General features: G+C 49.1%; 1 protein-coding gene across 1 annotated transcript in view; it reads right to left on the reverse strand.

Annotated features, from left to right (window-relative positions):
* FHAD1 (forkhead associated phosphopeptide binding domain 1) overlaps positions 1-16,752 on the reverse strand; it is a gene marked incomplete at both ends in the record, with an annotated part of 131,510 nt that overhangs the window by 58,200 nt on the left and 56,558 nt on the right. Inside the window, 6 exons of the mRNA XM_082661988.1 lie at positions 81-164; positions 2,900-3,007; positions 6,533-6,637; positions 7,665-7,754; positions 10,023-10,153; positions 13,760-13,883. Of these exons, the coding sequence (XP_082518114.1) occupies positions 81-164; positions 2,900-3,007; positions 6,533-6,637; positions 7,665-7,754; positions 10,023-10,153; positions 13,760-13,883 (642 nt within the window). The remainder of the gene's footprint in view (positions 1-80; positions 165-2,899; positions 3,008-6,532; positions 6,638-7,664; positions 7,755-10,022; positions 10,154-13,759; positions 13,884-16,752) is intronic.

The raw sequence follows: 16,752 nt of genomic DNA on the forward strand, positions 1-16,752 counted from the left end.
CCCACAAAAGCCAGGAACATGTGCTCCCAGTGTCTGGAGCCCCGGGTCCCTGAAGGAGAAAGCGGGGAAGAGGCACGAACCTGCTGATCGGAGACGGGTTTGTCCTGGAACGGTTTCACGCGTCCGTACGTGGCCTTGATGACCTGACTTCTGAAAAGCTCCAGCTGCAGCACAAAGAAAGGGAAGGGGGATGAGGTGAGTGGTGCAGCTGCAGCTGCAAGGCTGGGGGAGGCGCCTCCGTCGCTGGGTCTGGGAGAAATCGGTGAGAAGGCTCTGCACGCCTTTAGTGGTCATTATGGGTAATTAACACCTTCACCTCTCACCGGAAGGGGCAGTGCCCACACAAGAGAGGGGGACCGCAGGCTCTAATGACTTTTCAGGTGTGCCCGCCTAACCTAGCCGACGCACATGGTCAGCACACACACGTCTCGGGCTCTCGGAAGATTATCCAGTGGGAAGTCCAGGGCCAGGAGCGCTCTTCCGTGATTGCTTCGTTGGCAGCAGGCTGTGAGATAAATATTGAGGCTGTCAGCCCGAGCAGCTCGTGTAATCAGCAAGGGCGCCTGGGGAGAGAAGGAGTTGCTGCCTGCTGCTGTTCTGTGCCTTAGACCTTGTGTCCTGAAGACGACGTCTCCTGTATTCCTCTCCAGGTCCCCGGAGCCTGGTGCAGTGCTTGGCACACAGCAGGCACTCAATAAATGTTCATCGAATGCTTATAACAGAAACATCTGTCAGGTCAGATGTTCAAAGTCCTCTACTTCAGTTCAGCCAGTTTTTACTGAGTGCCTCCCTGGTGCTGGTGTCTTCTTATTACGGATGATGAAACAACGCAGTTAAATTAAATCAGGGCTTCGAGAATGACGAGTTCAAGATGCCCCAGGCTCATGAGACCTGAACGGCAAAGAAGACCGAGTTTCTCTGGAAATTTACCAACACGATGGCTCTTGGCCTGGGTTTTTGGCTCACTGGCAAAATGTGGTCATGAAAGGCTCTATAACAGAGCCCTGAAGGACCATAAGGGCCACTGAATCAATGAGAACGTCCACAGGTCCCAAGACACAGGAGTCTGCTGCACACCAGGGAGCTCTGGGAAGCCAAGCAGAGGAATTGTGACTCTCCTAAGGACACCTCTGCAGTCATCCTGCCGGAAGCCAGCCGGGTGATTGGAGGGACTCTGGGTCGTCTGCTGGTTTCATGGCCAAGGGAGGGTCCTAGCTCGCCCAAGGAAGAGGTTATGTAGAGAGGGCCCTGTGGATGATGGCCCACATTACCACCAGAGGCGCCCTACGGGACTGCTTGGCGGGGGGTGGGGGAAGGGGGGGACAGGTCCTGCTGGATGATGAGCTGAGTCCTGTGGTCACTGGCCTGGGGAAGGGCAGGACCTCAGGCCGGGAGCGGGCTGTGGAGACAAGGGGGTGAAGCAGGAAAGCCCAGGCAGCGCAGAGAAACCTCGTCCGTCCTCTCTCTCTCGAGTCTAGACCTGGAGGAATCTCAGTGTCTCTGAGGGTCTTCCTGGATGACCCCTGGTCAGAGCCATGACCAGGCCCTCGGCAAGTGGCGCAGATCATGCCCTCAAAGCGGGTATGCGCTGTGGGTGCAGAGTGCCAGCAAGGTGAGGGGTAGCCCAGGTGCACAGAGGGAAGCCCAGGCTGGCGGGCTCTCTGCCTTGCTGAGGGGTCGGCACCCTGAAGGAGAAAGGACAGCGGGGGTGATGGTGTGGAAATTGGTTGAAGAGGCTTTAAAACCCGCCTGAGGGTCAGCATCGTCATTTAACTTGTGGGTGCCTCTGAAGGTCAGCGCGTGGGACAAATTCCGGTCACACTGATGGTTCAGGCTTGGATGCTACCAAGCGGAAGGGCTTTGGGAGCTGGGCTGGGTGGGATGGAGGGCTCCTTTAAGGATTGTGGCTCTTAACCTTTTTTGGTGGTTTACAGATCCTTCTGAGAATCCAGTGAGTGACGAGATGGACTCATTCTCCCAGAAAAAGAAAAGCACAAACACATACACGCAAAACGTTCTTGGTCCCCCTGGAGCCGTGGCTGCCAGGAGAGGATGCCTTGTGGAGGGGTCCAAGATGGGCTGCCCTCGGTGGGCCGTGTTCTGGAGGGCCAGTGCCCCATCTTGGGTTCTCGTTTGCTCTCCCTTAGCCTCTGGTGAAGGCTCATTTGCATGTTCTGGCCCTCATGTCTGTGCCACGTGTAAGAGGAAGGGCCACTGGGCCATCTTGGGTCAGAGCCCTGGGAAATGGCCCTCTCCCCACCCTGCCCATCTCCATCTGGCATAAGCCGTGGTATTCTGGGTTTTAATTTATTAAGAAAAGTGGCAGGACTTCCCTGGCGCTCCAGTGGTTAGGACTCCGTGCTTCCACTGCAGGGGGCACGGGTTCCATCCCTGGTCGGGGAACTAAAATCCTGCAAGCCACGCAGTTTGGCCAAACAAAACAAAACAAAACAAACAAACAAACAAAAAGAAATGTGGCATTTCCCTGGGGACACTGACGGTAGCATCTGTTTGGGGGCCCAGAGGAAGAAAGATCGCTGTAAACGTCAGGACAAAAAATGTGAAAGACAAAGTGCTAGAAACACCACTGGGCTCAAGAGCTCAAACCCTTCTCAAGAGGGAAGTGCACAGCTGGTTCACGGGGGCGGGCCTTGAGCTGGGACCGGCTGCTTGGTCGGGGTCCCAGGCAACAGCAGACACTGGAGTGGGCAGCTTCCCAGAAGGAAAAGCCTCTTTAGTGACGTCCACTGGGGACGCGGAAACCGCACAAAGCCCTGCCCTGAGATAAGCGGGTGAGCTGAACCCGGCCGTCTTCCTCCTCTCTCATCCCTGCCGGCCGCTTGGGTGCGGGATTCCGTGGAGGGCACGGTCCCGTGAAGGGGCTCTGCAGCGCGCCTACCTGACCTACTGCCCTTTCCAAATTGGCTTTAATGAGGTTTTCTCTGCTCCCCATTTCTTGCAGCTGAAGCAATTTCCTTCTGGAATCCTCCTGAAGCTTCTCTTCAACCTGAAAGGATGATGAAAGCGTGGGCTTTGCTGCTAATGTGACCATCATGCCCTCTGGGGAAACTCTTCTGGGGGGGCTAATGGCAGTGGGGGAGTCCCTGAGGGGTAGGGACAGCTGCAGCCCAGTGGCAGGGGTCACAGGCACGCACGGGGTGGAGGCAAACTCACAGGGAGTCGCCCCCTACGGGAAGGGGCCGAGCTCTGCACCCTGGGCTCAACTATGTCCTACCGCAGACTCCAATTCCAGCTCGGTCCCTAACAAGCCGTACGACCCTGGGAAAGTTATTTCACTGCTCCGTGACTCGGTGGCCTCATCTGTCAAATGGGGATGATGATACCAGTACCACTGCACAGAGTTATTGTGGGGATTCAATGTTTGGAATAGTGCTTAAGGGCTCTGTGAGTGTGTTAAGTACTGTTGTAACCTATGAAAGGTGGACGGGAATGTCCGCCGCACAGCCTCGTTCTAATAACTCGTGATGGGTACTCGGAAATGTTATTATTGGGATTATTGCCATAACTATTTGTCGTTACCACTTTGAGCACACTCACTGGTGGAAACCTCTCTGCAGGCTTGCTAAAGCAATGTCTATTAAGAATCGCAGCCTGCAAAGGAAGGCGTTTAAAGGTGGAGAAGCTGGCCTACGTTTCCCCCCTTGCCTGGGTAACAGTCAACGCGCGGTAGGCTTGGGAATGCTCCACACTACCCTTTGCTGGCCAGTGTAGGCCTCGCAGCTGCTCAATTCTTGGACGTACCTGCTGAGCCCTGGGCTCTGGCACTAACAGGAAATGAGGCAAACTCTCGTAAATAAATGGAAAGATTTTGTGCTGAAACCAATTCACAGGCTGTTTATTAGGGATCTGAAGAGGGGGATCACAGGGATGTAATAAAAGGCCCAGGAAAGCCCTTAAGAGCTTTCTTCTGAGTAGTGTGGTGCAGTGGAAGAGCCTCTACCCAGCTCCGTTACCTTGGAAAAGTCATCTAACCTGTCTGGGCCTTAGTTTTCTCCCAGGTCTAAACACGCTCTGACTTCTATTTCAGCAGCCTTTTTCATATGCTGCAAAAGCCAGGTCCAACCTTGGACTCTGCCCTTATCTGTGTTCTCCATGAACGGCCCCCATTCCCATCCCCAAGCCTCAGAGTCACCTTCAGCGGCCGCCCTGCTCCCTCTCTCACACTCGGTGGTCTCACGCCTGTCCTCCAATCCCTCTCACATGCAAGCTGGCCTGTGACAACTGGCCTCCTCGCCTCTAGTTTAGTGTCTTCCAGTGCAATCTTAACGGTACTGTGAGAGTTACCCAGCTGTAAGGCAGCTCTGTCCAACAGAACTTTCTGCAACGATACAGGTACTCTGAGCGAGGCTGTGCTGTCTGATACGGCAGCCACCAGCCACATCTGCGTATCGAGCACTCGAAATGTGGCTGGTGTGACGGAGGAGCTGAATTTAAAATTTTATTTAATTTTGACTAATTTCAGTGTAAACAGTAGCATGTGGCTGTTTGCTACGCCAGGGTAACTGAAGTCAGATGAACCCGGAGTCAGACAAAACCGACTGTGCAGTTGGGTTAGTTCCTGTACTAGTAACTAGTAGCCTTGACTTCCTCATCTGTAAAATGGGGAGGATGATTTCTAGATCACAGCGCTGCTGTGAAGATGAAGAGATGAAATGTTCAGGGTAATGCCTAGTACATGAGAAATTTAACTATCATTTTCACCCTTGTTACTGTCCACGAATGTCATTGCATCAGTCCCTTGTTCAGAAGCCTTAGTAGCTCCCCACTGCCTATGGGGTTCAGAGCCCAAGCACCTGAACGAAGGCAAAACACCAAGCCAGGGACTTCAAGAAGCCCCTACGAACTCTGGACGAGGTAAACAAAAATGAATCCACACCTAGATAAACCATGAAAAAACTTCTGGAAATCAAGGGAAAAGACAATCTTCAAAGCAACTGGAGAAAAAGACAGGTTATGCAAAGGTACAACAGTTAGGCTTACAGATGACTTCTAACTGGAGATAATAGGAGCCACGAGACAATAGTGACAATCTAATGCTACCTCCAATGTGCTGAAAGAAAAGAACCGCCATTGTAGAATTCAACACGCTGTCAAATGTGTTTTAAGAATGAAGGTTAAATATACATCTCCAGACAGACACACAGGCACATCTGAGGATTTGTCATCAGCAGAGCCACAGTGAGGGAAAACACTAAAGGGTATTCTTCAGACACAAGAAAAATGAACCCAGGTGGATGATCAGAGAGGCAGAAGAAGACAAGCAACAGTAAGGGTAATGTGTGGATATGATACTGACTATAGAAAAACACTAGTAATGCCTTTTGGGGTTTTAACTATCAAGAGGAGTTTAGAAAATGACAGCAATGGCTTATAAATCTGGAGGAGGTAAGTGAAGTTAAGGTGTTTGAAACTCATTGCACTGTCAAGGAGAAGGGCATAATTATCAACTACTATTGCCTCTTGGTAAGTTAAGAATGCGTATTGTAGTCTTTAGGATGACTACTAAGAGAATAGTAGAAGAGTGAAAAACTTAATTAGTGTGTGAGTCAAGGATGAATGCTATTGTCTTACTATTACTAAAAGAATAGTAAAAAAGTGAAATATTTCCAAGCTAATAGAGGGGGAAAGTGGAATGAGAGAAAATGAGAGAAATGAGAGAAAACCATCCACTCAGAAGGAGGCAAGAAAGGAGAGAAAAAGGAATGTAGCACAGATGGTACAACTGGTACTGAGCATTAAGGTAGATTTAAACCCCAGCACATGAGTAATTACATAATATAAATGGACTAAAAGTCAAAGATTGTCAAACTGGATTTTGTAAAAATGATACACTATTTGGAAGGCATATGTCTAAAACTTAAGACAAAAATTGACAGAGAAAGTATGAAAAAGATATGCTATGAAAACTCTAACCAACAGAAAGCTAAATGACAAAGAAGACGTTAAGGGAGAAACACTACTAGAGATGAAAAGGGACATTTCACGATGATCAAAAGTTTTGTTCTACAGGAAGTATTAGGATTCTAAATTTATATGCACCTAGTAACACAGCCTCAAAATATATAAAGCAAAAATCGTTAATAGTGAAAGAAGAAACACACAAATTACAAACATGTTGAGATTTTTAAAACATTCTCAATGACTGATGGAACAAAAAGAAAAAAAATCAATATGAGAATTTAAAGTTGGAACAACATCATTGGCAAACTTGATTGAATGGATCAATTCTTTCTTAGATAATTTCACAATTAAGATTTGAAGGCAGTCTAGGGTAGTGGTTACACACAGGGGCTTTGGAGTCAGGCAGTCCTGGATTCAAGTTCTGCACAACTACTTTATGCAAGTGAACTTGGTTAACTTCCTTCACCTCTGTGAGCCTCAGTTTTCCCGACTGTAAAGTGGGGTTAACACCAGTATAGACCGCATGGGGTCATTGTGAGGATGAACAGAGATGATGCAGGTGGAGTGCTTGCCCCAGAGTGGTTGCCAGGCCGACCTGTCCCCGCCATACCTTGCTCTTTTCCCGTAGCGTCTTAGAGATCAGGCTCTGCTCGGTACAGCTCCTTTTCAGCTCCTCCCTGAGCTTCTTCATTTCTTTCTCCATGTCATGGATTTGCTGAAAAGAGTTCCAACAACAGGGAAGTCAACTTCATAACTCATTTCATCCGGTTCATTAAGGCAGAAACCTAGTCTGGGATTTGCTTAATTCCTTCCCTTGGGGGCCAATTCTACATCTTTAAGGCAAAGTAGAATTTCTTTCAATGCATGCAATGAAAGTGCTGGGTGAGGGAAAATTTGAGTTTCTTTTGAAGATTAGCATGGATCCTGGATTAAACAGTACAAGATACCTATCCACTCATTAGAATCTCTTTCCTTGGGGTATATTTTTGAGTTCAATCTAAATAAGGGCTGTTTGGAAGACACAATGGGCACAGTTTGGAAGAAAAGAACAATGAAATTTTTCTTTTTTCTCATTTGAGGCAGAGAAGTGTGCTCCTGACTTAGAGAAGAGCACACGTCTCCTGCCCCTGTCCCAGGCACCGTCCTTCCCAACGGATGGAAAACGTATGCCTGGTGATGTGCACGAGGGTTCGGTTGGTACAGGGGGTGAACATTTACATTTAGTGGTCATCTTTTCATTGTATTAATTTTTATGTTCACCTTCCATACAAGGCCAGTGATACATTTGCTTTTTATTTTGTTTTTATGAATTGGTGTAAAATTGAATGTATTTAAGTAAAAATACTTAAAGAAGAGTTGTGTTAATAACAGTGCTCAGGGCTGTGATGAAACTTGTGACAGTGGATCATGAAAGTCTAGGCATCACAAGTCCAGGGGTAGGGACCACGGTGAATTTCTAGCAGCATATGGTGGCCACCTCCCTTCTCTTTACCCAGGGGAAACCTGATGAGGGGCTTTGAGCCAACTGCCCAGAAAATCTGGGGAGAGTATGTTTTCCATGGTCTTTTCACCCATCTCTTTGAGGCTAGCAAATCAAAGAATTATGAGACTACATTAACAGACACACACCCGGAAAGCCCCAGAGCTTGTGCTAGCTAATGGGCCACGGAACCCCTCCAAAACCCTGAAGGTCACAATCTAGGCTTTCAGTGGACACCTAGGGGTGAGGAGGTTCAACGCACGGTTTTGCAGAGCTTTAACTCTTTCTCCTGGGCTTCCCAGTGCTCATTCTGGGCATCTTCCTTCTGTAACTCTTCTTTCAGCACTGAGCACTGTGGAGAAAAAGGACAAGGCCACGGGGGCTTGGCTGGGGGTCCCAAGTCCCTGTGTTCACGCCCAGGAGTGTTTCCTGCTGTATAACCCCATCACACCTCTGAATTCTGAGACGCGAGACCATTTGTGTGATGGGAGCTCGGGATCCTGCAGTCGTTCCCAGTTCACCCCTCTCATGAGTTCTGAGAAATAGAGCGTCTAAATTCCTCTTCAGAAACCAGCAAACTTCACCGCAGGGGAAACGCAGCATGGTAGAGTCTGGGTACTTCGGGTGCAGGAATTGGGATGTTTTCACTCTGTGACCGGTGAGGGTGGAGGGGGCGGAACCAGTGAGCGCGGGTCCCTCTTAGGGCTTTTGTGCAGGTTGCATCTCAAAGACACAACTGCCCCGACTGGTGTGGAGGGGTAAACGGAGCCGTCTTTCCCGAGGGGGGCTCTGCAACAGGCATTAGGGGCATAAGGATGGATGTGCGCCTTCTATTGACCCAGCAATGCCCACTTGAGGAATGTACCTTAAGGACAACGGCTGGAGAAATAAGTAAATCTGTAGTTTCAAGGATGCTCTGCACAGAATTGTCAGTAACAGTGGAAGGAAAAAAAAAAAAAAAGAGGAAACAACCCAAGTGTTGTTCATAACAGCAGAGCACTTTATAACCCTGGGTACATCCAGGAGAAAGTATGTAGCTTTTAAGACCAATGATAAGAGCGTTGATTTATTAGCATGGGAAAATAGTAAGTATTTAAAAATTTAAAAAATTGTATAAATTCACTATAAAATGATTGATTGATTGATTTCTAGGCAATATATAGAAACAAGACTGGAAGAACATACATGAAAATATTAACACGGATTTCTCAAGGTAGCATTTCCTCTCCTCTCTTTTTATTTTTTCTTTTCAATGTCATCTACTTATTTTTCTAAAATTAACACACATGATGTATGTCATTAAAAAAAAAAAAGGCATCTCAAATGTTCACGAGAGCAGTACCCTTGGTGGTGACGAGCCCTTGTGCTACTGGCCGGCACAGGCTAGAGGAGAAGGGACCTCATTCCAAGGTCAACGAGGAAGGGGAAACGGGGACATAAATCATCCAAATGCACTTCTGGAGGCAGAAGAGCCCAGCAGGTGCTGTCTTTGCGTATTCCCTCTACTTAGCATCAGCTCTGCATCCCCTTCCCGTCCCCAACACACACACACACACACACACACACACACGCACACACACACACACACCCCACATAAAACAGCTATAGCACATGTCTGGGAAGACACTCTGCTTGGGAGAAACGAATGCAGAGGGCTTGGCCAGGCAGCTGACCCGGGGAAGAGGCAGAGGAGCACAACTAAAACCAGCCTCCCACTTCTCAGAAAACGATTTTGTCATCCCCATTTCACAGATGGGGAAATGGAGGCCAAATAAGTTACAATCAAAGAAAGCTCTGGGATTGGACCCTGGTCTGTCTGATCCCAAAACTCATGCAGTGCCTTTCACCAGCTCCAAACTGGGTGTGGTACTAGGTACCAGGTATTACTTATTGTGCCTTTTCCTTGGAACCTCAAGATCTGTTCTCACCCCACCTCCATGCAGACCTAGCTATCGGGTAGCCGCTGGGAATCTCTGAGTTGCCACCTGAGATGAAAGCTTTGAGGTTTTACCTTGACTCACAGAAACAGACACATCATACAAATACTGAGAAATCTTACCCTATAGAGCCAGGATTCTGAAGTTAGCATTGAAGGCAAGATTTGCAAATAGTCAAAGTTACATGTAAAAATCTCTTTGCTTGCCTACCACGTTCATTTTCCATAGAGAAATTCTACACACTAAAGTCTAAGGAAGAAATGAGAGTCTGCGTGTTTGCACCTGGATCTTCAAACATTCTGCTTTGAAGGCAATTATGAGAACCAGTGGTGCTGGGACCATGATGCAGCCGTGTGGTCATCCTTGCTCACAGAGAGATTGTATTCTGTTTAATATTAAACTTTGCAATGGCAGTATATGCTAATAAGTGTGTTTGTTGCTGGGAGTAAACAAACTAATTTATAATAGGGGTTAGAAAATGTTTGCTGGATTTGAATATATATTATGCTTATTCTGAGCCACATACACGCTGTACTTTGAAAAGCTGCAGAGAAGTTGACCACCTGCCTAGCAGCTACCCTCCCTGTGCCCCTGGGCACTGGCCTCATCTCACCACCGTGTGTCATGTGACTCCACTGTGTCTGCTTTTCGCAGCTACAATTTGCTGATGACCCGACACTCACTCTGGAGCTGAGGGCTTGGAGCTGGTGATCCTTTTCTTTGTTCTCTCTCTTTAGTTGGTTCACCTCCTGTTTTAGTTGTTGAACTTGATCATCCTTTACTAACACATCTCTTTGCAAAGATGACACCATCTCTGTAAAAAAACCAAACCAAACCAAAACAAAAAACTCATGGAGGTCAAAGAGGCAGGAAGGATTATTGGCAACACCATGGCTGTCAGCCAACGTTCGGACAAGACCTTCCAAGCCCGGGCCACCACCGGTGCCCGCCTAGAACTGGGGAGGCTTTTTCCAAGGGTCCCAGAGCAGGAATGGGAATGAGAGCAAAGTCCATGGAACATGGTTTGAGGCTTCAGTGAGAATGAGGGGCAGTCAGCACCAGTGAGAGGAGAAGGCTTTGGGGGCCCCTTGTGGGCACAGGCCAGGTGAAGCCAGGAGGAGAGGCCACACCATGGGCTTGGGGAACAAAGCTGCAGCACAGGGAAGGTCCAGGAATTCTTCCCCAGAGGCCAGGAGACGGGCTTGTGGCAGAGGGCACTGCTGGACACTATTGATGGGGTGGTTGGTTGGACCCCTCTCTACCACTTGTTAGCTTGGTGGTCTTGGACAAGCTCTTTCACCTCCCACTGTCTGTCCCGCACAGAGTTATTGTAAGGGTCAAATGAAACGGTATATGTCCCAAGAACACCAAGTGGCTGAACTATGTTGGTTACAGGGCGCCTATTATTCTTCTCGGCAGCCAGCTTCCAAAATGGCCCCAACGATCCCTGCCGCCTAGGATTCATGCCCTGTGTAGCCCCTCCCACCCTGAATGGGGCTGACATGGGTAACCAATACGATACTGTGGAAATGACGGAATGCTTCCTCCCAGGCTGGGTCATAAAAGACACTGTGGCCTCCTCTTTGCTCTCCCTTGAATCACTCACTCTGGGGGAAGCCAACTGCCGTGTTGTGAGGACACTCAAGCAGCCCTAGAGAGAAGCATGTGTGCTGAGGGACTAAGGCCTCCAGCCAAAAGCCACACGAGCAGCCATTCTGAAGGGGGATCCTCTGGCTCCCCCCGAGGCTTTAGATGACATGACTGATGCCCCCGCCGACATCTTGACTGCAACTCATGAGAACTCAAAGTCACCCCCCCGTCAGATTCCTGAACTACAGAAACTGGGTGAGATAATAAATATTGGTTGGGGTTTTATCCATTACATTTTGGGGTAACTTGCTATGCAGCAATAGATAACTACTCTATTACTGTAGTATCATTTTTTTTAACATCTTTATTGGGGTATAATTGCTTTACAAGGGTGTGTTACTTTCTGCTTTATAACAAAGTGAATCAGTTATGCATATACATATATCCCCATATCTCTTCCCTCTTGCATTGTAGTATCATTTTGAATAAAAGTGGGAAGAAGGGTGCGTAAATGCAGTGGTATTGGGTTATCTCATACGGTTCTTTTCTTGGAAGAACATTAGGCCCAGTTTCATTGGTAGGTGTCAATCAAGAATGTATATGAAATAAAGAACAAAATGCTCCAGAATTTCATTTTAAAAATGAGCTTTGCCTCCAGGACACAGTTAAGTTACTTGGAAATCCCTCTGGGGCTTGCCACACTTTGAGTGGGTCCAGCTTATCTCAAGCGTTATCCCAACCCAGGTCTGTCCCGACTCCCTGATTGGAGAAAGTGGGATCTGAGACAGGCTTGATGCTTGGATGAGGTTTGACTGGCCGCCATACGGGAGGAAGGTGAGGACCAGCGAGTTCATCCTTAACATTCCTGGTGCCCAGAACAGCACCTAGCCTGGGGGAGGTGCTCAGAAAATATCTGAGGACATCCCAAGTTAGGGTGGAGCATAAGCAGAGACCTGGGGGCAGCAGGGGGTGGGAGGGTGATTAAGTTGCAGAGTGAGGCAGAAGAAAAGCGCAGATTCATAGAGATGGTGATTCACGTGCGACTCAGTGCTGTGCCTGGGTTTTACAGCTGTGGGTATGTTTCCTGCCACGCGCTGGCTGCTTTAAGAGTGATGTGCCCCTCCGAGGCTCACTGCCTCCTCCCTGTCACCTGCTTCTCTCCCTCCCCTCGTATGTGAGTGGTCCCATCCTCTTCAGGTCTCTGGACATGTCAGTTTCTGCTTAAAATACTCCACTGGATTCCCAACCCCCTTAGAATAAAAACCCAGACCCCCCGACCCTGCCCAGCCCCACAATCCCTTGTGCACTCCATGCAGCCTCACTTGCCCTTGGTTTGTCCTTGCCCACCGGAAACAGGTCCGCTCGAAAGAAGGACGTAGCCGTTGAGGATACAACCTAAACTGGTTAGAATCAGCTGAGTCCAAGGGGGAGTAAGGTTCGACTTCCGGTGGAACTCGAGCCTCATTACAGGCTCCTTGTAATACATTAACGAAACGACACGCCCACCAGCACTAGGACAGTTCCGAGGCTGACCATAAAGGTCAAAAAGCGGGTGGTGGGGCTTCCCTGGTGGCGCAGTGGTTGAGAGTCCGCCTGCTGATGCAGGGGACGCGGGTTCGTGCCCCGGTCCGGGAAGATCCCACATGCCGCGGAGCGGCTGGGCCCGTGAGCCATGGCCGCTGAGCCTGCGCGTCCGGAGCCTGTGCTCCGCAACGGGACAGGCCACAAAAAAAAAAAAAAAAAAAAAAAGTGGGCGGTGGCCCAATTCCTGGAAATCCCCGCCCCTTCCCTAAAATATTAGAGTTCTCATAATCCTGCCACTCATTAGCCCATGAAATTACCCAGCCCATAGAAACTAACCGCCCCACATTTGGGGGCCTCTAGCCTTCTGAGATGGCCCACGCTCTGTCTGTGGAGTGTTTCTCTCTAAATAAATCCACTTCTTACTTTGTCTCTCACTGAATTCTTTCTGTGATGAGACATAAAGAACCTGAGCTTTATTAAGTCCCGAGACCAGATGTGAGATCTCGATTAAAAGATAGTGGGTTCTGACTGGGTTCGAGTCCCAGCCCACGAGTTCAAGGCCCACCTGAGTTCCATGGTTGCACACCCACTAAGCTGTTCTCCCTTGGCCTCCCCCCTTGAAGCACTGGCCACCACGACACACAGTTTATGTTCTCCACAGCACCACTGCTCTCTGAAGTGGGCTTGTTTATTCATCCGCTTACTTTTATTGTCTGTCACCCCCTCCCAAGTCTGTGAGTACAGGAATCTGACTGTCTTGCTTGGCTCTCCCTCCCCAGAGCCTGGAACGGGGCCTGACACCTAGTAGGTGCTCAATAAACATGTTGAAGGAATGAAAGAATCCAGGGACTCGAAGCTCAGCCACAGCTGTGCGTTGGCTGCCCCCCTCCCCACCCAAGCCCTTTATCAGGGAACCACCTCTGATAAAATTAGAAAATGTTTTCACTTGGGCCCAAGTGCACTCGGCTGAAATGGCTGAGACAAAGGGTGCCTTAAAAGAGTGACCCCATTTTGTCCACGCTCTACTTGGCACTCAGGCTGGTTTGTGGAACCACCCAAGCCACAAGGCGACCTGTGTTCTCCCTGGTGGGGCCAGTGTTCAGGAGACCTTGTAGCCAAGAGATAACGTTCTCTCAAATATTTATCATGCCCTGCCCTCGGGACTGGGTGGCAAGAAACCTCCACTGGGGGAGAACTCTGATCCCTGAGGCTGCACCCAGGTCACGGGCACAGGTGTGGTGGTTGACTGGCGATGTCTGCAGGGGGAGGGCGGAAGCCCTGGGGCCCGAAGGCAGAAGGGCCTCACCTGATGTGATGGCGGTCTCCCTCCTTAAGTTCTCAGCCTCGTTCTTCAGGGATGTGATTTCTAAGTTTCTCTCAGACAGGGTCTGGCACAGCACCTGGCTGTAGCCTTGCTGTAGGGCACTGATCTGTGGAAGGAGGCAACACACGGTCAGAGGGGGCCAGCCAGGCCTGCAGGACATGCTGGTACTTCTCCAGCGTTGGGCAAAGAGTCGGGTTGATCTTGGGTCGGGGTGTCGGGGAAACCAAGCTTTTCAGTTGCAACTAGTGGAAGGGGCGGGAGGGGGCCTGTTCCTTCAGTGACCACCGTGTCATAGGTCATCGAGACGCGAACCTTATCCCCGTGGCCACCCGGGGGCTCAGGTGCCGCTGTCTTCCTGTGACCTGGGGATTGTCAGCCGTAAATAGACCAGCTGTTGGTACCAGATCAACCAGCACTGACGGGGTGCACAGCAAAGCTCAAGAGGCGGGAGCAGGTTATAAAATGAACGCCCTCTGATGATAACAGTGGACAGTTTATACCTCACAGAACACGCCAGCGTTTACAAAGCCCATTCACACATGCTACCCTGATACTCCTCACAGCGTTGCTGAAGGCTGATGTTCCCATTAATGTTCCCATTTCGCAAGGGAGCAGGTTGAGACTCAGAGAGGCGAGGTCCCTTGCTCGGGATCACGCGCTGGTCAGAGGGGGAGTGTGATTCAAACCTAGTCCTTAGTTGCCTGGTTCCTCCTTCCCAGGTGGCTCTAGGAATGAGCATGAGAAGTTGGAGGCTGTAAAGCGTGGCATGGACTCGGGAGCCGGACTGTGGCCTTCAAGTCCTGTCTCTGCCACTTTGTGAACACAGGGAGGACACCATATTCTGTTTCCTTTTTTTCAGTCTGTACGTGGGGTGATGGTAGTCCCAACCTGATAGGATTGTTAGAGGTATTTGAATAAGTTAGCATGTGTACAAGTGCTCAGATCATGCCTGGCACACGGCACAGGGGGATGAGCCGGGACAGTCCTCTCCTCTGACTACCCACGGGGTGTTTTAGCTTCTGCTTCCCTCGTCTGGCTCTGGGGAAGGTGGTTGGTAATCTTTACGTGTGCATCTGTAAGCCTTGCCAGGCTCACTTAAACACCAGTGTGGTTGTTATTAAGAGGAAATACAGGACCACAGCCCGGCTCTATCTAAGGCTGCTGGGAGCACCCTCGAAGTCCATGGCGCAGAGCCCCCTCGAGGGCGGGCCCCCCTCCAGGGGTCTAGGTCTACACGCGGGGCGCGGAAGGCTCTCCGTCAAAGGCAACGTTGGTAAGAGCCCGAAAGTAGCTGCCAGGCCTTGGCCTCCTCAGAGCAGGTACCCGAGAGGCCGGGAAAGAGAGCTGGGCCCGGAACCCCCTCCCTCTCGGTCTGATGCGGCCAGACTGTTTGTTCTGAGTGGCCAGGACTTTCCCACCTCAGGGTGCACGGTGGGCCTTTGTCCTGTGATTTTTCAGATGTCAGGCCTCAGTACTCGCACAGGGATACGTTTATTGGGGCATAAATGCCACGCAATCTGTAGACAGGACAAGAGCTAGCTTGTTTTGATATCAAAATGGAAGTGACAAGGAGAAGGGTGCAATTTCTTTTCTTTTTTTAAAAAATAAACTTATTTATTTTATTTATTTATTTTTGGCTGCATTGGGTCTTTGTTGCGGTGCACAGGCTTCTCACTGCAGTGCCTTCTCTTGTTGCAGAGCATGGGCTCTAGGCGCACGGGCTTCAGTAGTTGTGGCACGAGGGCTCAGTAATTGTGGCGCACGGGCTTAGTTGCTCCGCGGCATGTGGGATCTTCCTGGACCAGGGCTCGAGCCCGTGTCCCCTGCACTGGCAGGCGGATTCCTAACCACTGCGCTACCAGGGAAGTCCTGGGTGCAATTTCTTTGTTCTCCTAAGGTAAGTTTGTCAGATTTAGGGGAGGTAAAAAGGATGTTCACTTAAAATAGGATTTCAGATAATGAATAATATTTTAGTGCAAGTGTGTCCCGTGCAATATTTGGGACACACACTAAAACGAAATTCTAAAATTCAAACCTAACTGGGTGTCCTTACTTTATCTGGCAACCCCACCCTAAGAGAGTTCCTAAACTTCAGTCATTCATACACCACTTTCACTATTTTTCCCATGTCTCTTGGCTAGCCCCACTATAATTTCTTAGCATTTTTCGTAGAAGCAGCTCCTTTTTTAAACTTAAAAATGTGCATTAAATTAAAAATAACTGTTATAAGAGTAAATAGAGACTCAGTATCTTAAATAAAAATAATCCCCCCAAAAGAAGAAATACAGGAATTTCCCTGTTTACCATCAGACCAGGTTGCGGGCATCACATTAAAAAAAAAAAAGATTGGGGGAAGGGGGTGGGCATGCCCAGGTAATGGGGTTCGGGCGTGGTGACATGGCCACCAGATGGCGCTCACAGCCTTTGGTCTTGGTTTGTGTCCTTGGAAATCTTGTCATTATTACTCTGGTAGAATTAACAGAAGCGTCAAGGTCTCACAAGTTTTCTGACTCATTTCATGCACCATCATGGTTCAGAGTCGATGACATTTGGGGCAGTTACACTTACTTTTTCCCTGGGGCACCTGAGACATTACTGGGGGGTGGTCTATGCTAGAAGTTGTGGGGACACAGGCCACTCTGCCCCTCGCTCTCCCCAAGGCTATACTTTTGTATATTTGTGCTTTGGAAACTTTGAGTAAAAAAATTCTTTCACATCTTACTTTTCTCTGTTGGGGGAAATACAACTTTTCCATAAAAGGTCCTTGGAACACTGAAAGTGTTTGTAAGCTCTTCTCAGCGTAATGCTTTTATTTACATGATACCAGAGATAGAACACACAGAGACAAACTTCCAGAAGGGAAAACATACGTTCCCCTCTAAGACTCCAGTGCTTTTGACAGATTTAAAATATTTCAATCTAAGCGTCAGAGTTTTAGGATTTCGGATTGCTGGAAAACTCCAAAGAGTCTTCAA

The sequence above is a fragment of the Grampus griseus genome (genome assembly GCF_964374135.1).
Source record: "Grampus griseus genome assembly, chromosome: 1".
Taxonomy (NCBI): domain Eukaryota; kingdom Metazoa; phylum Chordata; class Mammalia; order Artiodactyla; family Delphinidae; genus Grampus; species Grampus griseus.